The 24,076-nt window shown below is 35.4% G+C and overlaps 2 protein-coding genes and 1 long non-coding RNA gene across 3 annotated transcripts; all 3 read right to left on the bottom strand.

The window, feature by feature from the left end:
- LOC129423760 (proteinase-activated receptor 1) lies at nt 1-21,560 on the bottom strand. The gene is given in 7 exon segments (XM_073871482.1): nt 1-382; nt 385-1,347; nt 1,765-1,842; nt 2,957-3,028; nt 17,219-17,266; nt 17,545-17,612; nt 21,321-21,560. Coding segments are annotated over 6 exon segments (1,299 nt in total). The 5' UTR covers nt 17,606-17,612; nt 21,321-21,560; the 3' UTR covers nt 1-305.
- LOC129438346 (uncharacterized) lies at nt 12,704-16,689 on the bottom strand. Its single transcript, XR_012371343.1, has 5 exons — nt 16,399-16,689; nt 16,062-16,143; nt 15,208-15,273; nt 14,054-14,230; nt 12,704-13,118 (listed from the first exon to the last, which is right to left on the bottom strand). It is a non-coding gene; the product is annotated as an uncharacterized lncRNA (long non-coding RNA).
- Nucleotides 21,561-22,168: 608 nt separating the features above from the next.
- Nucleotides 22,169-23,854, bottom strand: LOC129424137 (proteinase-activated receptor 1-like). Its single transcript, XM_073871481.1, has one exon. It carries the CDS (start codon nt 23,713-23,715, stop codon nt 22,825-22,827), a length of 891 nt encoding a protein of 296 aa, XP_073727582.1. The 5' UTR covers nt 23,716-23,854; the 3' UTR covers nt 22,169-22,824.
- Nucleotides 23,855-24,076: the final 222 nt, after the last annotated feature.

The following is a 24,076-nucleotide window of genomic DNA, read 5'->3' as shown; positions in this document are numbered from 1 at the left end:
TCTTTGATTTTAAATAATAGCACTTTAAATATTATTCGGTTTACACAATTTGAACATTTCTGACATTAAGTATAATAACTGAACATGCTATATATTTATAGACTTTGTTTTACAGGGTACTCACACAATGTAATAACAATTGCTGTGTTTTTAACTGCTTTAACTCTTAGATGCTCATGTTAGCATGAAGCCAGAAAGCATTCATTACAATGAGGATTACATTAGCATATACTCAAATGACAAACTTTTAGTTAAAAAAATATTGCAAATTATGTGTTTAATCAGCACTTTACCCATAAGTTTCTTTAAATGCACAGATCAGCCGTGTTTGATATCTTTGTAGCTCTTTTAGTTTTCTTCCACCAAAACACAGAGCTGATTTATTATGAGATGACCCATAATAATACAGCAGAGGATCCAGAAAAACACTTGAGCTCCCTGCACACACAGCTAACATGTAAGCCATATATGATGCATTTCCCTCCCCGCTAATACCTCCGGTGACCAAAACAACACAGTGGTACAAAAGAATTGCATTGGTTGCTGCAAAACAAACCACAAACTCTATCATTGTGGCAATAGTCATAATCACGGCTCTTCCTCGTTTATCTGAGGTTGATGATGATGTTGCTAAGCGACCAGATTTGACACTGAGTGCATATATAATAGTAGAGTAACACACCAAAGTGATGACCAGCGGCAGAAAGAAGTAAAGACAGGACAGAATGGAAAACAGGTTCATGTACATCTTATCTAGGTCGTTGTAACACAATGCATCATGACAGGTCATGCCCACATGCTCGATGTCGAACGTTTGCGTTATAGAGAGAAGTGGGACCGTGCCAGCGAGTGCCAGCAACCAGACCAGCGCACAAACGTAAGCAGAATTCCTCGTTGTCCTCCAGGTCAGAGAGACGATGGGGAAAACCACAGCCAGCAGTCTGTCCACACTCATGCACATCATCAGCAGTATGGAGCAGTACATGTAGCAGTAGAAAGCAGCGCTTAGCACACGACACGCCACCTCACCAAACACCCAATCAGATCCGTTCAGATGATAGTGGATCTTCAGAGGAAGCAGCAGGGTGAAGAGCAGATCCACACACGCCAGGTTTGACATGTAGATCACAGCCGGTTTCTTTGCTTTAATCTTACAGGTGAACGTCACCAGGGCCAATGCATTTAGGGGCAAACTAATGATGAAGAGGAGGATGTAGAAAGAGGGCATGACACGTGTGACCAGTAGGCTTTTGAGGAAGAGCACAGCATCGTCTGAGATGGAGAATGTGGTCATATTCTGTGTCGTTTTCAGATCAGTGCCGTTATATTCATTTGTAAGATTTTTACCTGTAAATAAAACACAGTACAATATCAATATCATAAAACTCTTAATAATGATCTCCTTAGGAATCACATTATGGTATCTTTAATTTTAAGGTGCTTTGACTAAAGATATCTGTTGATAAAATATAAACATGCAAATATAAAAAACTTTTATAATAGACAAGTGAATAGAGTAAATGTCAAGGTTTTCAGCAATTAAGTTATGTTGCACATACACAGCTTTACATTTTACCATATTCTTCAGAAATGAATCGTATGAACTATACTTGTATATTATTTCTGTACTGATTTTCCATTAGTGTGGAGCTTGACAATAAATGCTAACTATTTGTGTGGATTTGGAAATGACTTTAGAAAAGATGCATTGGTATATTTTGTATAGAAAAAAATGCAAGTATGTTGTTGTATGAGTTTAGTTACCTTTGCCCTCTAAGGAACAGTTGGCTGATGTCTTTTCTTTTGGCCTTGTCCTCAATTTTTCATCAATATTTATACCACCTTTAACACAGGGGGTTTTGCATTAGTAGAAGTACAACTACTTCTGAGCATCAGTTTTCTATGTTCCTAGAGATCTTTGCAAAGTAAATCTATTAATTTATCCAACATTTACTTTAAATAATGGTATTTTAAACCAAAGTACAGAAACATATAAGAGTTTAGTTAGGCTATATGAGAAATAACAATCTCATGACACTATCAAACACTGAAACTGCTGAGGTCTGTAACAAATAGTCAAGAAACACTATCCTTGAATGTCCTATATCAACATATGTTACTGCATACTTAGAAATCACATTACAGCATCTTTAATTGTAAGCTGCTTTGACTAAAAGCATCTGCTGATTAAATATATACATGCAAATATATATTAAAACTTTAGTGAAAAAATGAAAGTCAAGGTTTTCAGCAATTAGGTTGCACAAACACAGCTTTACATTTTATATTTTCTTTATAAATTATTTGTTTCGACTATACCTTGTTACTTTTGTATCGATATGCTCATCAGTATGGAGCTTGACAATTAATGCTAACTGTTTGTGTATGGAGAGATTGGGAAATGACTTTAGAAAAGATGCATTGATAGATTTTGTATAGAATAAATGCAAGTATGCTATTGTATGACATATGAAATGTATGATATATATATATATATATATATATATATATATATATATATATATATATATATATATATATATATATATATATATATATATATATATATATATATATATATATTCAATTACCTGCCTTCCTCTGCAATAGTTCCTCTCTAACAGCAAAACAGTCTTAAAAACATTAGTTTTGCATTAGTAGAAGTACAAACTATTTGGATGCTGAGCATCAGTTTTCTATGTTCCTAGACGTGCAGAGTAAATCTATTATTTAACCAACATTTACTTCATATAATGGTATTTTAGAGCAAAGTACAGAAACACCATGACACTATCAAACATGTAAACTGCTGAGCTCTGTAACAAGAGTCAAGAAACACTACCAACGGACTGTTAGACATGTGTCTATTACGGTAATATAGAATATATTGTACAAGTCTTGTGAATTCATTTAGCCATTAAGTGTGTTTATTACAACTAATGGCATGTTTAGTTACCTCTGGGTCCGGGATGTATGATACAGGTAGGGCTCATTCCAGGCAAACTATTCAATATTTCACCAGAGTTTCCTATAGAAAAAAATATAAATTAAGAACATCTTTAGTAAAAGTTTGCAAAACTATACAAGAATAATCCAAGTAATTTGGAAAACACAGAATACCCAAAATTTTCATTGTGCAGCAATGTGTAGATCATTTATATTAAGATTACAGAGAGAATCTCTAAAAATGTATACCAATAATGTAAGTATGTACTGTATCTATGATGTAACAATAAATATGTGCTCCTCTATAGGCAAGGTTCAGTGGTAGAGCATTGCATTACTAGCGCAAAAGGTCATGGGTTCGATAGGGAACACAAATAGTAATAAAAAATGTATTGTATGCAATGTAAGTCACTTTTGATAAAAGTGTCTGCTAAATGCTTAAATCTGTCTGTTGTTCAAGAGTGGCTTAACACAAGGAATGCGACAGCTGAAACCCATGTCTTGCATACGTCTGTGCGTAGTGGTTCTTGAACCACTGACTCCAGCTAAAGTCCAACTTTTGTGAATCTCCTAAACATTTTTGAATGGTTTTGTTTCATAATCCTCTCCAGTGTGCGGTTATCCCTATTGCTTGTACACTTTTTTCTACCACATCTTTTCCTTCCTTTCACCTCTCTATTAATGTGATTGGACACAGAGCTCTGTGAACAGCCAGCCTCTTTTGTAATGACCTTTTGTGTCTTGCCCTTCTTGTGCAAGGTGTGTCTTTTGGACAACTGTTAAGTCAGCAGTCTTCCCCATGATTGTGTAACCTACAGAACTAGACTGAGAGACCATTTAAATGCTTTTCACAATATTCTAATTTTCTGAGATACTGAATTTGGGATTTTCCTTAGTTGTCACGCTTAGAGTTAACGCTTTATCTCTGGATAAATGTACAAAGTCAAGGTTGAGTTGGAGAAAGTTGTTTTAAAAAAGCTTTGAGATATAGGCAATGAAAACACACTTTTTAAAAGGCAATTTTTTATTATTTTATTGCTTTATGTAATCTTATGAAAGACATTAACACAGCATGTGACTCCATGACCTTAATAATGCGTGTTGCCATTGCTTGCTATTGCATGTTTCTGTGACAAGAATCGTGTGAAATGTAAATTAGAAGTAAATACTACAGAGTTGAGTATGTGCACTCAATCTACACAGACTGCTTAGAATTCGGCAGGATAAGGTGACTATAAATTGTTAAACATAACAAACTGGTTAGTGAAATGACATTGTTACATCATTAGCTGGACATTATTTTCATAATTTTATCACAATAGGAACATCAATGTGATCAAATCTTTGGCCAAACATACACATCACAATAAGACATTTTTGTGTTTCTCTGCAATTTAGCATCTCCAATGTCTTGACATCATGTTCACCACATTTGGTGTCAATTGCATGAATCCTAGGAGGAGAATGTAAAAGTTCAGGGCATCCAAATGTCCAAAATGTCCATCATTATGTTGCGTGTTTACCAAGTTTCAGGATTGTAGGTAAAACTAATTGCACATTTTTGATGAAAGGGGGCGCTAGAGAGCAAATATACATACAAATGTATATTTGTATGTATATTACAGTTTTTCTAAGTCGCTTTGGTGCATTTCTCACATCACTATTTACATTTGCACAACAGTTTATGCAGTTCTCAAAACAATTAGTACAAATTGCAAAACCTAGTTGATAACCTGCAAAAGCTTGTCACTTGCTCAAAATGGATAGTTCATTCCTCAAAAGCAAGTATTCATGTCAATGAAAGTGTCAGTGTCATCAAAATGAAAAGTCCTGACACCATTGTTTATGAACAAGATAGTCAAATGGCTTAGTCATGTTTTCATTGTGACAGTTATAAATGTTTTTCAATGCAAAAAAGTCAGATCTTGGTGACACTACATGCTCAAGAAGACAGCACTATATACTATTTGCACAGCTATTTGAAAAATACAGTAAAGTTACACATTACTGTATTTAGTGAGGTAACTGAGTACAAGACACTGAATATGTATGTTTCACATTTTTACTTCATGCTCTTTGTGATTCTAATTTGTTCACAGCATTGTGCAAAAGAAAAAAATACACCCTTATTTACAACAAACAAAAACTCCCTTTGGGTAGAGCTTACTGTGAACAATATTGCAGTACATATTGGAACTGAACATACAACACACATAGTACTGCAATCATTCATGCACATCCAGACATTCCTCTCTGTCTGGCCACATAATTTGAGAAATTGTTCAATTTAGGAGACATTTTTTGGGGAAAAAAGATTTAAAAAATTGATTTTGACAACTAGTTCAACAATTTTTGTATACAATGACTCAAGCAATGAAATGATGACTATTAGTTTTATATGGAATGACTATTCAGCAGTCACAAGTATAGTTAATTTTGACTGACAAGACATAAGCAAATGATAATGTTATAAAACAGCAGAGAATTGTATGAAAGCAATAGATGCATGTCCAAAAGCATTTGCAATTTGTTCGAAGGAATGAGAAACTGCTAATGAAATGACTAAATGTTGTGCAAATGTAAATAGTGATGTGAGAAATGCACCAAAGCGACTGAGAAAAACTGTAAATATTACTGCATTTAAAAAATATATTTGTTGCAACCTCTATTGGTTCCTTATCAACACTATCAGTAATTATCACCACTATCAAATATTTTATTCTTTGTTCAATTTATTTATTTAAAATGTTTAAAAATAAACTGCATTATATGATGTATTATTAACCTAACACTGGTCATATATGCCCTTTCTTTTCAAAAGAAAAAAAATAGTATTGGGAAATTTAGGAACTGGGTGTTTAATAAATAATAGTGTGAAAAAGTATAAGTTATTAAATGTCTCTCTTTTCTAAAAACCTAACATCTAAAATGATTTTGTTCAGTAATCTACAATGATTTGAGTATGCACACAAATAGTTAGATCTGGCGATCCAGTTCAGTGAGTAGGACAGCAGCTCATTGCCTTATGTGGTTACTAAATACAACAGTATCACTCTTAATGTGGCTCCATTATCATCAAGCTCATAAGTTTCTCCTGAAACAGTGATTTTGTCTTTAGAGTCTGTAATCGAACAAAAAATGCACTGTATTTTGCTGTAATTATGCAGCTGGTTGCCAGTAACTTACTGTAGAAGATAAAGACTGAAAATGTTTCATGTTCATTTAACTTTGAACAAACTGTTGTCAGTAAATAACATTTATTATTTAACTTTTACTGTGTAATTTTATACAGTACCACTTATAAAGACTATTAAAATACATTTACTATGAAACTTTGAATATGTAGAAAAAATATAAAAAATGACTTCTCTTTAAACAACACCCACACAGTTGGAGTCAAGGACAGTGAATGATAAACTTGACACTCAATATATGATCCAGTCAAAAGGTTTCAAGTCAAAGCATTAAAATCATAAGATGTACTTACTTCTGTATGCAGGGCATAGATGCATGAGAAGAATCAAATGCAAGATAGTTTTAACATCCATGAGTACCAAACCTGAATACTAGATTGACAGACAGCTCAATAGCCTCTATTGAGCCTGAAGCAAGTGACAGAGAGCTGACTGCTTTGGGTGTGTCTCCTTTAATTGATGATATATATGCATGAATTTCAATTTGTTCAATTACTGACAGTAATTGCAATTTACATGATTAACAATCTATTTGAATGGCTTTCAAATGTAATTTTGTTGAAAACCATATAGCCCATCGCTGTTACTCGTCATTAATGCATATTGCATCTGCAGGAAAAACACGCGGATTTGATTATTCTGTGTTGTGAGAGATCAAAATTTGTAAATGTAAAATAATTATGTCATTTGCATATCACAGATCTGTAAAACTAATAAATAAAACAGAAATGAGGATTATTGGCTGAACTCTATGGTTGTAGAGTAACCATTAGTAAAACAACAGTATGTGCTATTAACAATACACACTGTATGAATACAGACAAAAACAAGTGCACGGTGTACAATGCAAATAACCGTACCAGGTGACTGAAAACATTTATTTGGAATATTACATGGCGTCAAAAGTATTCACATTCATTAATCAGGTAGAAGTATAGTGACTAAGGTATATTAAATCAAGCTTTTTACTCAAGTAAAAGTGTAAAAGTACTGGTTTTAAAGTATAAAAGTAAAATGTAAGGAAAAAAAGCACAAAAGCTTAGGCTGCGCTACAGGGGCCTATTGTGCACTATACCTTCTCAACAAAAAAAATTTTTTTCTAAAGGCTATAATGTCAATGTTAAAAAATTTGGGATGTCCTAGGCTACCTATTTCAGCCACATATATGCCCATAAAAATGTACAATGAAAATTGATTAAAGAACCATATGTGTACTGATGAGCATTAACATGTGTTTCATGGAGCAGCAAAAGATATGATGAGTTGCCTATAAGTATTTGTAATGGTGCAAAAAGTCAAACTTCCGAGCAGGGCCAAATGCCTGTGGTGCCCTCTTTAGTTAAAAAATACCCCCCCCCAAAAAAAAAAAAAATCACACACCCAACTATAGTATGTATGAGAATAGAAGGATTTATTAAAATACTATTGTTATCATTTATAATTTGTATTTTGACAGCAACACAATTATACAAATATGCAATTATATATTATAGCCTATATTTCTGCATCTAATTATCAAATAATAATTAAGTGTAGTTATTAGCATATACAAAACAACTAATGTCTTTAGCAGAGATATCTTTACCATGCATTAAATGCAACGCAGTACAATTTAATTTAAGAATTTGAAATGATATGGGTACATTGTTATACTATTTAAATCACGCAGATGAGTTGGTTGTTTGTTGGTTGGTCTGTGTTTTCACAGGCTTGTGAATGTGAACTGACCTGAAAGTGATGCAAGGGTTTAATTTTGGACTTTTCTTTTCCATTTGAAGACAGAATGCGGTGTCTTCCCGGGGAGAGAGTAGCTGTTCATCAATTGCCATTATATATATATATATATATATATATATATATATATACAGTGGCTAGAAAAAGTATGTGAACCCCTAGGAATGAATTGATTTTCTACAGTCATTTGCCATAAAATGTTATCTGATCCTCATCTAGGTCACAACAATAAACAAACACGATGTGCATAAGCTTACAAGACATAAATAATTCCAGTTTCTTGTGTATTTTTGGAAAAACACCCATTAAACATTCACAGTGCTGGAGGAAAATGTAAGTGAGCCCATGGACTCATTACTTTATTGGCTTTTTTGTCAGAAGCTGGCAAACTGGAGTCCAATTAATAAAATGAGTTTAAATGTGTGGTTTAGTGCAACTTTGATTGATATTAAGACACTCACACATTTTAAGATTGTAGTCCTTAAGAAGCATCAGCTCTTCTGAACCACGCTCTTATAAAGATGTATCTGATCAAGAGATGTTGCACTCCATAAGGCTGAAAAGGGATACAAAACAATCTCAAAATGTTTAGACCTCCATCAGTCTACACTTAGATAAATTGTCTATAAATGGAGACAGTTAAATACTGTAGCTACCCTTCCTAGAAGTGGGTGCACAGTCAAGATGACTCCTAAGACACCATGCAGAATACTCAATGAAGTAAAGAAGAACCCACGAGTAACAGCTAAAGGCTTGAAGACATCACTGAGTCTACCATACGCAAGTCTTTGGACAGGCACGTTGTCTATGACAGTACACGGCGAAGGAAGCTGCTGCTCTCCCGAAAAACATTGCTGTGAGCCTGAAGTTTGCAAAAGAGCACCTGGTTTAAATGGTTGCCAAAAACGTTAAAAATATTATTTGGTTTACACAATTTAAACGTTTTTGACATTCTGCATAATAAATGAACATGCTTTATATTTATAGACCTTGTTTTACAGGGTACACACACACACAATATAATAACAATTGCTGTGTTGTTTAACTGCTTAACTGTTAGATGCTCGTGTTAGCATGAAGCCAAAAACATTCATTACAATGCACGTGATTAATCAGCACTTTACACATCAACACGATTCTCTTTGTATGCACAGCTCAGGAGTGTTTGATGACTTTGTAGATCTTTGTGTTTTTTTCCACCAAAAAACAGAGCTGATTTTCTTTCTGCACTGAGATGACCCATAATAATACAGCAGAGGATCCAGAAAAACACTTGAGCTCCCTGCACACACAGCTAACATGTAAGCCACATATGATGCGTTTGCCTCTCCTCTGGTGCCTCCTGTGACCAAAACAACACAGTGATACAACAAGATTGCATTGGTTGCTGCAAAGCAAACCACAAACTCTATCATTGTGGCAATAGTCATAATCACGGCTCTCCTTTGTTTATCTGAGGTTGATGATGATGTTGCTAAGCGACCAGATTTAACACTGAGTGCATATATAATACTAGAGTAACACGCCAAAGTGATGACCAACGGCAGGAAGAAGTAAAGACAGGACAGAATGGAGAACAGGTTCATGTACATTTGATCTGCTGGGTCTTCGTGACGCAATGCATCGTGGCAGGTCATGCCCAAATGCTCGATGTCCAACGTTTGCGTTATAGAGAGAAGTGGGACCGTGCCACCGAGTGCTAGCAACCAGACCAGCGCACAAACGTAAGCAGAATTCTTCGTTGTCCTCCAGGTCAGAGAGACGACGGGGAAAACCACAGCCAGCAGTCTGTCCACACTTATACACATCATCAGCAGTATGGAGCAGTACATGTAGCAGTAGAAAGCAGCGCTTAACACGCGACACGCCACCTCACCAAACACCCAATCAGATCCGTTCAGATGATAGTGGATCTTCAGAGGAAGCAGCAGGGTGAAGAGCAGATCCACACACGCCAGGTTTGACATGTAGATCACAGCCGGTTTCTTTGCTTTAATCCTACAGGTGAACGTCACCAGGGCCAATGCATTTAGAGGCAAACTAATGATGAAGAGGAGGATGTAGAAAGAGGGCATGACACGTGTGACCAGCAGGCTTTTGAGGAAGAGCACAGCATCGTCTGAGATTGAAAATGTTTTCACAGTCTGTGTAGTTTTTATTAAATTCACTGCACCCAGATCAGTGCTGTTATACGGATGGGTAATGTTGATCTTTTCCATTTCATGAGAAAATGAGACATTTTTACGATTTTCTTTACCTGTAAATAAACATCAGTACAACATTAATATCATATTTACCTCTGAATGGTACTTGAATTTTCTATTTCAACATTTATGTTACTGCCTCCTAAGGAATCACATTATGGTATATTTAATTGTAAGCTGCTCTGACTGAAGGTATCTGCTGATAAAAATATATACATGCATATACACTTTTTTAATAGACAAGTGAATAGAGTGAATAAATTAAGTTATATTGCACACACACAGCTTTACATTTTATTTAAAAATATTCTTCAAAAATAAATCAAATTAACTATACTTTTATCAGTGTGGAGTTTAATAATTCTTACTGTGTGTGTATGGACAGATTTGGAAATGACATAAGAAAATATGCATTGGTATATTTTGTATAGAAAAAATGCAGGTATGTTTTTGCAGAAGACTTGAGTTTTGTTACCTTTGACCTCTGAGGAACAGTTGGGTGACATCTTGTCTGTTGGAACCGTCCTCGACTTTTCCATAAGAGCACTAAAACTGCAAAAAACTTGTTAAACACAAGGTTTTTGCATGCATTAGTAGAAGTACAACCTTTTTTGATGTTGAACATCAGTTTTCTGTCATGTTCCTAGAGGTCTTTGCAGAATAAATCTATTAATGGATTACTTCAAATAATGGTATTTTACATATAAGAGTTTAGTTATATGGATAACAATCTCATGACACTATCAAACATTTAAACTGTCTGTAACAAGAGTCAAGAAATACTATCAATGGATTTTCAGACATATGTCTAATACATGTAGATTCCAATTAATTATTAATGCACACAAAGACATTGAATAGCTTCACAATAATATAGAATATATTGTATACAGTGTTTAATTTAGTGTTAAAACTGATAAAATAATTGCTGTCTGTGGTTCTGTATGGGCTATAATGGCAATATTTAAAAAAAATAATATAGGAATAAAGAACTATAAATTAGTTCATTTTCAAAATTTTGAATGAACTATGAACTGAACTAGTTCGTTTTAAAATTTGTGAACTGAACTGAACAAGTTCATGTAGAAAGTGAACTTTCCCAACACTGTACCTGTGGATATGGTGAGATAAGAAACATTTTTAAGTAGGAGAGAGCGGGAGCGAAAGTATCATTTTTCAGAAAAACTTAATTTTAAATGATAATGTTTTAGACAGAGATATATATTTTTGCTGTGGTCAATAACTCACAAGTGTGGTCTATCAATACCAGGTGGAATTTTGGAAAAATGTAAAAACGACTTCAGTATATATTTTTAAACTTTAGTAGTGAATTGTTACTTTCGACCCCACTGCAGGGATGAAAGTAACACAACAAAACAAGATAGATTTTTTGTGTTACACATGTTTTTATTAAATATACATGACTATGACCTCATAAATATGTAACTGCAAACACATTTTGTAATTTATCTTTGTAAAAAATTATGAAATTACATTCTCATTTAAAATGTTAGTTTTATAAAATGTTTCAAAAGCAACCAACAGTACAAACTTAATTTGGTGAGAATAAATTTTTTTCAACAGTTTGAACACTATGAAAACGAAATTAAATCAAATTAGAATAATATCAATTGTCAACATATACAACAGTTTTAGCAGCGGGACAAATGTAACAAGTGTTTCGACCTGACAGGATCTCCTCACATTTAAACACGATTTACTTTTATTTTGTAAAAGTCAGAGAGGTCAAACTTCAGGATGTGTTAGATCACTAAATAACCTGTAGATTGATCAGTATTGTAACACATGAAACCAGAAACACAACGCGTTATAAGAACAAAATGACCGCTTTAGGAATTTAATTATCATGGTTGAAAACACCTTTCTGGATCTACACGCGGAAAATGGTGAGTAAATAACGAAATATTTGTAAGGGGTGTTCTGCCTAAGATTCTGTCGTAGTTTGGGATGCAAATGTTATCAGGGCTCAGAGAAAACCGCTTAGACTCTCATAGGTTTTTTGCACGTTACGCCCAAAACACACCCATTACTCATTAGGAGAATAGGAACAACTCTTTCAGACTGGCGCATAAACCATTTTTCCCATTGTTAAATTAGCAAAAGTGGAATCGGAGATGCCTGTTTAGACCGTGCGCCGTGCACTTTAGACAATGTGCTTAGAGCGTTAAAAATACACTGTAAAAAATTGACTGTAGAATTTACAGGATTTAGCTGGCAAAAAAGTTGCCAATAAAGTTCTGTAAAAAAATTATTAATTGCTGTAAAATGGTCTGCAGCATTATACTGTAAAGCAATTTACAGCTAATTGTTGTTTGTAAAATACAGTACTTTGTTGTTTATTTTACAGTTATAATGAATTACACTTGTATTATGAGTTACAGTATTTTTTTGTAATTCCAATAAATTACAGTATATAGTTGGCAACTAGAGTTGCCAATAAAATCCTGTAAATTCCCCAAAACCCAAGATGATATTGTAATAGGTTTACATTCAAATGCTGTAAAGATTTTTTACTACATCATTACACTAATATATTTACCAAATCTATTCCTGTAAATACTGAATTAAATGTAATTTACAGAATAATGCAAACAAAGTCAGAGGTGCTTCAAGAACAACATTTATTAAAACTGACAGCAAAGTACTTTCAAAAAAATGATGTTGTTTCAGCAACTATTCCACTCAATCCTGAATATTCTAAAACAATGGCATCTATAAAACATCTAAACACGGTTTGTGTTACATTTAAGATCTTGTTGAATCTGTGTTAGAACATGACATAACTTGTATGTCTAGAAACACAAGTGTTCAATCACAGAACTGGCCTATTTACAACATGTTTTGGTCTTTATACATGAACAAGAACTTACATGCGTAACCATTCAAAGTCCAATAATTTTCTGAAAAGAGTACACACATGAGGGTTGATGGTGTTGTTTCTCTTCTCAGAGGCGTTTCCACTTTTTTGCCTCTTGATGCTGTCTTGATGCCAGTGTTAGCTGTGATTCCAACAAAACATCTGCACAAAGAACAAACAAAAATAAATTTTAGAATATACATGTATATATGTACATTTACATACAAATGTACATATAAACACTTAAATATCATATGGTAGCATGGGTACTTTCCTGGTGTGTGTGTATTTTATTTTTCAAATGAAAATAGTATAATGCAGGAAAAAAAACACATCTACAGAGTGCCCACATAATGTTACGTTACGTGATGAAATCCAGTAAGAAAAAATTAAACAAAAATTGTGAAGAAGTTAGTATTAAAAGGCTTACATTTTAGACAGCATAATTCCTGTTTTTTCACCAACAAAAATAATTACAAACGCAGCCACAGCACTGTTTTGATTATCTGAGGACAAGAATGGTCTCTTTTAATTAACCTGTCCATACTCTAAAGTAAGAACCTTATGTTACCATATTTATCTATAAATACAACATATACACCAGGAAAGAACACATTTTAAAAAAGTGGTTGTCAACCTTTTTTCTTTTCAACCTATTTTCCAAAACAATGTCAAAAGCCTTATTTCTACCCTGTTCCTGGAGGGCTACCATTCTGCAGATTTCAGCTCCAACCCCAATCAAACACAGCTGAAGCAGCTAATCAAGGTGTTCAGGGTTGCTTAATAATTACAGACAGGTATTGGTGTTGGAGCTGGGTTGGAACTGAAGTCTGCAGGATGGTAGCCCTCCAGGAGCAGGGTTGACCACCCCTGCACTAGAGCTTGGCATGTCTACACAATGTAAATTTGTTTAAAAAACATCCAAACAATAAGAAATCTCTTGATTTTAGATTGTTTTAGCTTATCATGCTTGTTTTGTTGTATTTTGAATAACTGTCATTTAAAAGTCTTTTATTAAGGCCTACTTGGGGGGTCCCATCCCCCTGGTTGAAAAACACTGCTATAAAACAAATAGCTCCCTATGTTAATATAATTACCTTTGAACAAATTCAAGTGTGGAGGATGCCTCCCTCTGGTAAACCAGGTTGAAGTTGTAGTATGATGCGAACAAAGCTGCAAATCCAGCCACAAGGTTAGGGTGTGGATTCACAACCACCTGACCGTCCATACTCAGCATCCACTGAGTTGCATTGAGGATTTCACCTAAAAATAATCTTAAAAACAAGAAATATAAAATGTAAGAGAAAATATAACAGTCAACATTTATTGAACAAATACAACAGATTTCAAAACGTTGTTTTTATGCATTCTTGAGACATGAGAAGCAAATGTGAAGTTAACACTAAATGTCCTCTCACAGCTCTTAAAAGGGCATTTTATCTTTCTGCCTTCATCTATATGGTCTTTTGGAGGAACGCGCCCAGATTTTGGGAGTTTGGCTTGTTCGCCGTGTCCCCCGGAGTTGGATGGGTCCATGCATGCCTTTCTCATCTTCGTGCGTGCTGTAACTCTGTTTGACGCAGCCCCCGCTAGCTAAGCTTAGCACAAAGACTGGAAGTGAATGGCTCCAGCTAGTATACTGCTCCTAATAAGTGACAAAATAACGCAAACATTTTCCTATTTATGTGTTGTGATTTGTATAGTCACACCGTGTACAAATAACAAGGTGATATGAGACACAACTATCTTTTAACAGTATACAATATACTCGTCAGACAGAGTTACAGCACGCACAGAGATGAGAAAGGTATGTATGGACTTATCTAACTCTGGGGGATACGGTGAATAAACTAAATTCCCAAAATCTGGGCGTGTTCCTTTAAATGTGCAATAAAGTCCTTTAGGCTTGTACATGTGAAATTACAAACTTAAATTTGTCAAGTCTTTGTGGTGTCTGTTTGGTCAAATCTGACACTTCCACGATACCCTCTTAGGTCTCTGTTTAAATGAGACTTGAATGCTGAAATTTTTTGAATGCACGGGAGCATTCAGGTACTCCACATGTAAAGGAACAAGTTACGAACATTACTGTGTACTTTCATATGCTGAGTAAAGCCTATAATAGTATTGCTCTCATGCTGACACAACTTGCAGTGATACATGTCTAAAATACTTTATAAAATAGCAAAGTCAACAGTGAAGTATAGCATCCATCCATGAAAAAGGGCAGTGTACACAGTGGGTTTTTCACCTTTTCTCATTTGTCTCACACCACCAGTCCTATCAGGTTAGAGTTGCAATCGCTGCTGTCTCGTGCCTGAAAAACAATGTTAAACTTAATTACACTCCAACCTAACCAAATTTCACGTTTAAAACAACACTGCAAGCACCTATACTAACATGTAAAAAGTGAACAACAAACTGGAAAATTAATTACATCTGACTATGTTGGCTAATGTTATAAAATATTTCTGGTCGAAATAACAGGCATCAAATTGCTTCACATTAACTTAAGTATGACACAATTAATATGTTAAACACTACCTTAAGTAAGGAAAATAAACGGACGAAATAAACTAGAATAGAAAATCGCAGCATCCAACCATATTTTCTAAGATAAGAGCAAATACGCATTTATCGTGTAACCTTACGTTCGTTTTCTTTCACAAGCAATTCAATTGAAATGTCACGTTCATTTAACAGCAATCCAAAATACTTTAACAAAATGGCAACAAACTACAGCCGTATGCAAAAATAAAACGTCCTGTATGAGCCCTGAAGTTGACCCGTATGACGTGACATCTTTGCTGCCTTGCGCCTGAATTCAAAACTACTGCACATTCAACTCAGATATAACCCGGGTATTATGTTAAACATGTTGACGTGCCCTTAGTAAGGAGTAGTTATAAGCTGGCGAAATAAACTAGAAATTTGCACGATATCCAACCATATCTAATTTTTAAACTGGCAGCAAATAACGTACGCGTTTATAACGTAGTTTTCTTTAACAAGCAATTCAGTGTCGCGTTTAATTAACAGCAATGGTCTAAAAACACTTTAGCACGCATCCATGATAAAATGCATAGCATGTACAATGTTTTTTACCTTTAAGTTTGAAGATTCGTCTCTCCACCTTGCAGTCCAGCCGTTACGAGACCCCTCGCGCTTTTTGCTGCCTCGCTCATGCCTGAAACAAACATCTGAAACGTTATAAAGTTAATGACACATAACTACCAAATGTAACATTTAAAATAATGTAAAGAATTTAATTTTATATTTTGCTACGTCTTAATGACACGCTGTTGTGAAATACAAATTATTAACATCTGTTATGTTAATAATATCTGGTATAGCGGTCGCATACCAAATATCACTATTTAAATGACCATAATAGTACTTAGTTTAATACTGTACTATATTTGAATGATTTACGTGAACTTACCAACAATTTTGAATGATGACTCTTCAGTGTTCATGTCCATTTCAAATGTAAATACACCCACGCAATCCCATGATGCCATTTCACAATTAATTTTTGTAAAAACATATGATATACAGTGGCAACACCTTCTGCCTGTAAATTCAATTACAGTTTAAATGAAAATATACTGTTAACAGCTGTAATACCTTCTTTTACCCATAATGCATTGTGAACAACACTAAAATCTTGTAAAATGTTAAAACAGGAATTTCCTGTAAAATTTTGCTGTAGAAACTACAGCAATTTGTTACAGTGTAGGGCCCTTAGAGTTAATATACAATCATGGGTATATTTGCTGGACGAATGCATTAATAAATTGTTATCATTAATTCTGCTAAATCCTTATAAATTTGTATAGTTAATTACAATTAATTAAACGTATTATTCCCTAAAATCCGTAGCATAGTTCGGTAGGAGGTTCAATAGTGTTTTAAATAACATTTCATTTTACCCTGCTGAATCGCTACATTGATAAGATGTTATTAATAACTGGTGTGTTCTGGTTGCAAAGCCTAGTAAGCAGGGGAGAAACTGACATTTGTTGGTTGAAGGATATGCAAATCCTCTGTGTCCCCATCTCCCCCTTCAGAAAATACTCAGGAAACTAACATATGGGCTTTGAAATGTCACAGAGATTTACTATTTACTTTTGCTCTCACCCATAGTTGTCTTTTGGTTAACTAGAAAAATGAACATGAATCTATTTAAAAATATATGTAAAAACACAACTGCACTGTCCGTTATTGCTTTCAAATCTAAAAAATAAACATTTTGTTTTTACCAATTTCTTTAGTTAGCCCGTCCTTACACGGAGGATCCGTACCTGTACCTGTAACCAAACATAAAAAACATAACCATATTAGTGAATGCTCTCCCTACTGAACATATCAGAAAAACGTTTTGGGTTACGTATCGTATGTAATACTTGTTCCCCATAGCGTCAGCTCTGACGCAGCGTTGAAGTTCGCTCGAAAGGGAACAGAACACATCTGAGGCTTTGTTAAGTCCAGCAAATAAACAAATAAATAAATAATCAATCCTTGCTCATGCAGCATGAATCTGAAAACAATTCAATTCGCAGCTCTTAAAATCATAAGATCTACTTACCGCCCTCTCCAGTGCATGTATGCACAACTATTATTAAAAACAAGATAGTTTTCCACCCCATGATTGACCTAGAGAAAAAATTTAACAAAACAACTTCAAATCATGAAACTACAGAATCTTCAGACAGACAGACAGAAAGCTTCAATTAAAAAAACAGCTTTCTTTGAGATAATGTCTTCTTTGTAGTTTTGTTGAATTTCACTAAGTTAAAAGCAGATCACAAGGACACAATTTTTTATTTAAAAAAAAAGATTTGAAGAGTTAAAATCTAAAATTTCCTGTTAAAACAAAGAGGACTAACAGACATAGTACAACCTGTTAGGACCTCAAGCCTTAAGGGGGTCGCACACCGGCCGCGCAGCTCAGCGTCGTGCCGCGTCGCGTCTAGGACAACTCAGATGTATCGCAAACCGGAGGTGCACATTAAATAGCACAAGCTTCATCAGATAGCGTCTACTTCAAAATGCAAAATATACGTTAGCAGCCAATGTTAGTCGTTAATGATTTGTGACAAATATGATGTTATTTAATGTTAAACTATGTGAGTGGCGCTGTGTGGCGCGACAGGGATTTGAGCAACTTCCTGAGTCACAGCTGGGCGGCGAAGACAGGCGCCACCTGGCGGTGCCGGTGTGCGTTTACTCATAGAAAATAATCGCTGCATCAGAAAACTCAAGGCAGTGACTCGTTGCCTCGCTGCCTCATGAGGAAATGACTAAGTTCGGAGGCATGAAGGCAGCTCAGAGATGGCGCTTTTCCATTGTATAGTACTTCGCGGTTTAGTTTAGTTTGGGTCGGGTCAGCTCACCTCACTTTGGCGTAGTTAGCTTTTCCATCGAGTTTGGTATCACTTCGCAGTGGGAGGGATTTTAGGCGTGTCGTTATATTTGCGCTGCCCACAGCTGTGACATAATACAAGTGAGAGGAGAGCGTTGTTGTACATTCCCATACATTTATTTATTTCTCAGTCCGCCACAAAATTAAAATTGGCCACCACAAATAGATGTTTGCACATCGCGTTTATTACTACCTCTATCACATGACAGTTTCAAACACCCGCGGCGTCAGCCGATGGCGCTCCGCTGATATAATGCTGACGTGCTCGTCGCGAATGTTCCGCCACAAACTGCAAGCCTGGACAAAACTGTTATGGTGTGATGTGGATGTTTTTCGTCGCTAAAAGGGTGTTTGGGAACTTATAGCAGAGCACAGATGACAACATGTTTGCTCGAGACAGCGCAAGCTAGCCTAGCACAGGTAAAGCTAGCGATGACCCTGTTAGTGACGTTTCTTTCAGACCAATCAGTGATCTACAGTGTTTTCGCGTCACGTTTGGTATCAGCTTGGGTCGCTTGGAACCCCAACCGAGGTGGTACGAAAAAAGTATTGGGTACCACGTACTGCATCTAATGGAAAAGCTCCCAAAAGTAAGCTGACCCGACCCAAACTAAACCAAACCGTGGGGTACTATGCAATGGAAAAGCGCCAAGAAAGACTTTCAGACACACTTCAAAGGCAGCGTGTTTGAAATTTAAACAGAGAGCGCCTTTGTGATAACTAATCACATATTTGAAAACTACAATACTAATTTCTCACTAGAAATGCAATTAAAAGGCGTAAAAAGTGAAAATCTACCTTTATTTACATTAAATTGGTGGTCCAGTCGCGTCCTTGGCCGCCATTTTATTTTTTCGAACTCGACCGGGCTCGACCAATCACATTCTTAATGTACGTCCACGCATAGGTATCTCAGGAGACAGGAAGTAAACCATACATTGAATACGGACATGCCTTGATGCCTTCCTGCCTTGAAAAGCTGCCTCAGAAGGCAGCAATTTAGAGTTTTCGGACGCAGCCAATGTGTTTGATTTTTTTTTAGAACGGCGCGGCCGGTGTGCGATCCCCTTTAAAGGTGCAGTGTGTAATTTTTAAAAGGATCTCTTGACAGAAATGCAAAATAATATACAAAAATATATAAGCAGACAATAAAGACCTTTTTATAATGAACCGTTATGTTGTAATTACCATAGAATGAGACGATTTTATCTACATGCACAGAGGGTCCCCTTACGTGGAAGTCGCCATTTTGTGCCGCCATGTTTCTACAGAAGCCCTTAACAGACAAACTTTTTTTACTAAGATGTGTACGATGATGACATGTTTTTCCGGTGGCAGCTACCGTAGCTTCTCTATGCGTTTTAAAAGCGAGGGGTGAGCAGTAGACTGAGCTGTTGGTTGCAATTCTCAACCTCACCACTAGATGCTGCTAAAATGTACACACTGCACCTTTAAGGAACGGTTCTTTATGTTCTTAAAAATCTTTGCAGAGTAAAGGGGGCAACTTGCTGGTCTGCTATAGAGACTCCAGAGAGCAGTACCCATAGACCCCCAAGTTAAAATGTTCAACTTTACAACAAAAATAAATAAACAATTATCCATTGCAGCTGATCATTGGATTTAAAAAATGGTCGCACAAATATCTCCTATATATAGTAGGCAGTCGTCTAGTGGTTTAGAGAGTTGGGCTTGTAACGTGAGATGTGCTGGTTTGAGTCTCACGGCCAGCAGGTTGCAAATATTAACTATACATTGGCAAATACTTAACTTTTTCACTTTTTATTGGTAATAAATGCATTCTCTGAGAAACTATAAGTTTTGAATGCATGTCACACCCATAACACTGGAATTGCCCACATGTATATTTGGCCTGATTTTTACGCTTTGTATATATAACATATTTACATTTGCTGCAGTGATGAATGGAGAAAATCTGTTGATTTAAATTAATTTTACTTCATAAATTTGTTTAGCATCTTAATTTGTTGTTTTGATAAGTTGTTTAAAAAATTATTGTTGCAACCTCTGTTGCTTCCTTATCAACTCTGTCAGTAATTATCACCACAATCAAATAATGTATTATTTGTCCAATTTATTAATTTAAAACATTTAAACATAAACTGCATTATATGATGTTTTATTGACATAACATTGGTAAAATATCCCTTTTTTTCAAAAAAAATTCAAAATTTAGGAACTGGGTTTTCATAATACTTTGAAAAGTTATAAGTGATTAAATGTCTTCTTTTTTTCTATTTTTTTTCAGTAATTAACAATGCTTTGAGTATGCACACAAATAGTTACAGTTAGATTTGGCGATCCAGTTTCTTGAGTCGAATGAAAGTAAACAGAGAGCAATGTAACCAATCAGTGAGTAGGACAGCAGCTCATTGCCTTATGTGGATTGCTAAATACAACACTATCACTCTTAATTTGGCTCCCTAACCTTGCAGGAAAACATACATGCATGTATCTTTATGAAACACTGTCAAGAAAAAAAGTTAAAATGATGTACCACAGCTGTAACTGGGGCAGTACTTTCAAAAAGTACACCTTTCCCCAAAAAGAGTTCATAGTAGTACTTCAAATGTATATATTGATACCAAATGTTTAAATCCTGGTACATAATATCTTTAAAAAAAAGTGTCAGTGGCAGCTAGGGTACAAATTTTGATCATTTTTTTCCTAAGAGTGTTTGTCTATTACCTTCTTATACAACAGCTGTTACATTGTGCTGCTACAATAGCAAATGTTCAAGTCATCAAGATATACAACTGAGAAAACTGTTTATTAAAACCATTTAAAGCATTTAGTCTGTTTATACCATCATTCTTAGCATTTCTGTCAAACACAAACCTGAACTCTACTTAAAACGCACCAGCGAGACAAAGTTAAATTACATAGTCACAGTTTTTCATGCATAGTTTGTATGTACTTACCGTTAAAGGTTTGAGCGCACGTGCATGTAAGCAAGTTAAGTTTAAGTTTTGAACCCCATCACAACTGATTATAGACAGAAGTGCAAGCTCCGACTCCTTCACTAAGCGCAACTGTTGTGAGAAGATGCAGGATGTGATTTTACTGTAAGTGTGGTAACGTCACTGCACCCTTAGTATCCATGTGCTATTAACCCATAAGAAACAAGATGCTGTAGAGGATTTGCCACATCAACAGAGAGAATAAAAGTCTTTCAGTGAGTACATGTAAAAAAATAGCTTTAAAGCACATTAAAGTGACTTTTATAAAAGTTTGATATAACATTAATTCTACATTTACACAATAAAATGCAAGACAATGCATCTGCATATTCCTAGAAATCCATTACAAGATGACCTGATGATAAGATAAACTTAATGACATTTTCATTTTGCTGATATAGGCCAATAAATATATATTCTGATTTATTGTGGTTTTGGGCAATTTTTTTAACCAACACAATAAAATCTCAAATAATTTAAACGGCTCTTTATCTAAACATTTCACACTTAAAGTTAAGCTTGGCTGTATAGGTGATTCTCACGAAAACTTGGTTTTAAAAATGTCAAGCATGAAAATGTAAAAATTGCTTAAATTTACTTTTTTTCCCACCAGATGTTGAAAAACAAAGTCTGGAGTAAATGGGAACATTAATTTAAAAACTTTTACTTATCATTTAACACTTTTTGTAACATAATTTAAAAAATTTGTCCTTAAAAATCTCATTACCGCAACAGTCAGAAAACATCAACACTGACATATTTTCAAAATGACATGACAAACCTGAAAGAACATAATTTGGAGATTCTGCACATGCATTTAAAATCAAAGTATTATGCTTCTATTAATTAAATTAACATTTAATAAGCATCTGTTGCGGTAATGATAATCAAAATGTCGTGTAAGCATTCTGACAAGACAATATTTCAAATTAACTGTAAAAAAATGATCTTACTTGGATGCCATCTTGAAGTAACTGGTCCATGTGCTTGGTCACTCAAAATCAAACTTCATTAAAATTCTGTATGTGTGCTTAAACTGTTCTCAAAAAGTGTTGCGGAGGATGAGAACGTCAGGCATGGACACATCATTTTCCTAATTTTTCTTCATTATTATTATTATACATGAATATTCAGTAAATATTTTTTCTGTCATCTAAAGTAGTCTAGCAAAACATCCATTTATTTTTTTCTTAATATTTTTGTGTTAATTTGATTAAATTACAACATAACGCATGTTCAAACACAGCCGGACACATTGCGGTAATGAGAATTTCAGCAGAAAATGAGATAAAATTTCCAATTACAAATTCTTATGTTGAAATCACACATTGTGCAAGGTAGAACACAGTATTGTGTTAATTCTGATGCTTTTTAATGTTACTATATTACACATTTTAAAGCTAAAATCATTAGTGCCGTGGTGTTTCAATGGTTTCGTGAGAATCACCCGTATACTCAATGTTTTTCAATTGGTTTGTGTGTTTGATGGCGTGCTTTCTGTTTTTCTCCACCAAAACACAGATCTGATTTTCTGTCTGCACTGAGACGACCCATAATAATACAGCAGAGGATCCAGAAAAACACTTGAGCTCCCTGCACACACAGCTAACATGTAATATTTCCCCTCCTCGGTGTGACCTCCTGTGCCCAGACGAACACAGTGATACAACAGAATTGCATTTGATGCTGCGAAGCAAACCACAAACTCTATCAGCACGGCGATCGCCATAATCACAGCTCTCTTTTTATTATCTGAGGTTGATGATGATGTTGCTAAGCGACGAGTTTTGAGTTTATAAAAAACAGTAAAGTAACACACCAAAGTGATGATCATTGGCAGGAAGAAGTATAGGCAGGACAGAATGGAAAACAGGTAGTAATACAGCTTTATGTGGTACAGCACATCGTGGCAGGTGACGCCCAAATCCTTGATGTTGAACGTTTGTGTTATAGAGAGAAGTGGGACCGTGCCAGCAATTGACAGTAACCAGACCAGTGCACAAACGTAAGCAGAATTCCTCGTTGTCCGCCAGGTCAGAGAGGCGATGGGGAAAACCACAGCCAGCAGTCTGTCCACACTTATACACATCATCAGCAGTATGGAGCAGTACATGTAGCAGTAGAAAGCAGCGCTAAGCACGCGACACGCCACCTCACCAAACACCCAATCAGATCCGTTCAGATGATAGTGGATCTTCAGAGGAAGCAGCAGGGTGAAGAGCAGATCCACACACGCCAGGTTTGACATGTAGATCACAGCCGGTTTCTTTGCTTTAATCCTACAGGTGAACGTCACCAGGGCCAATGCATTAAGAGGCAAACTAATGAGGAAGAGGAGGATGTAGAAAGAGGGCATGACACGTGTGACCAGCAGGCTTTTGAGGAAGAGCACAGCATCTTTTGAGATAGGGATTGTCTGTGAAGTTAGGTTGCACTTCACTGCATTAGTGCTGTTACATGGACGTGCAGGCCACGGTTCCTTTTGAATTATGTTAACCACTGTTGAATCAAACAAATGATTTGTCTTCATTACCTTTAAATCAGCTCAAAGTTGGTAAAATATTAGCAGAGACTTAAAATTATGCATAAGAAAAATGTTTACATTAATAATTGGCTTATGAGGGGTAGTAATCAGTGTTGGGGAAAGTTACTTTAAAAGTAATGCATTACAAAGTTACTCCCATAAAAAAGCTAATTGTGTTACTTAGTTACTTTTT

The sequence above is a fragment of the Misgurnus anguillicaudatus genome, chromosome 9 (assembly GCF_027580225.2).
Source record: "Misgurnus anguillicaudatus chromosome 9, ASM2758022v2, whole genome shotgun sequence".
NCBI classification, from domain to species: Eukaryota; Metazoa; Chordata; class Actinopteri; order Cypriniformes; family Cobitidae; genus Misgurnus; species Misgurnus anguillicaudatus.
The sequence above is the reverse complement of the archived record's forward strand: the minus strand, read 5'-3'. Positions and strand labels throughout refer to the sequence as shown.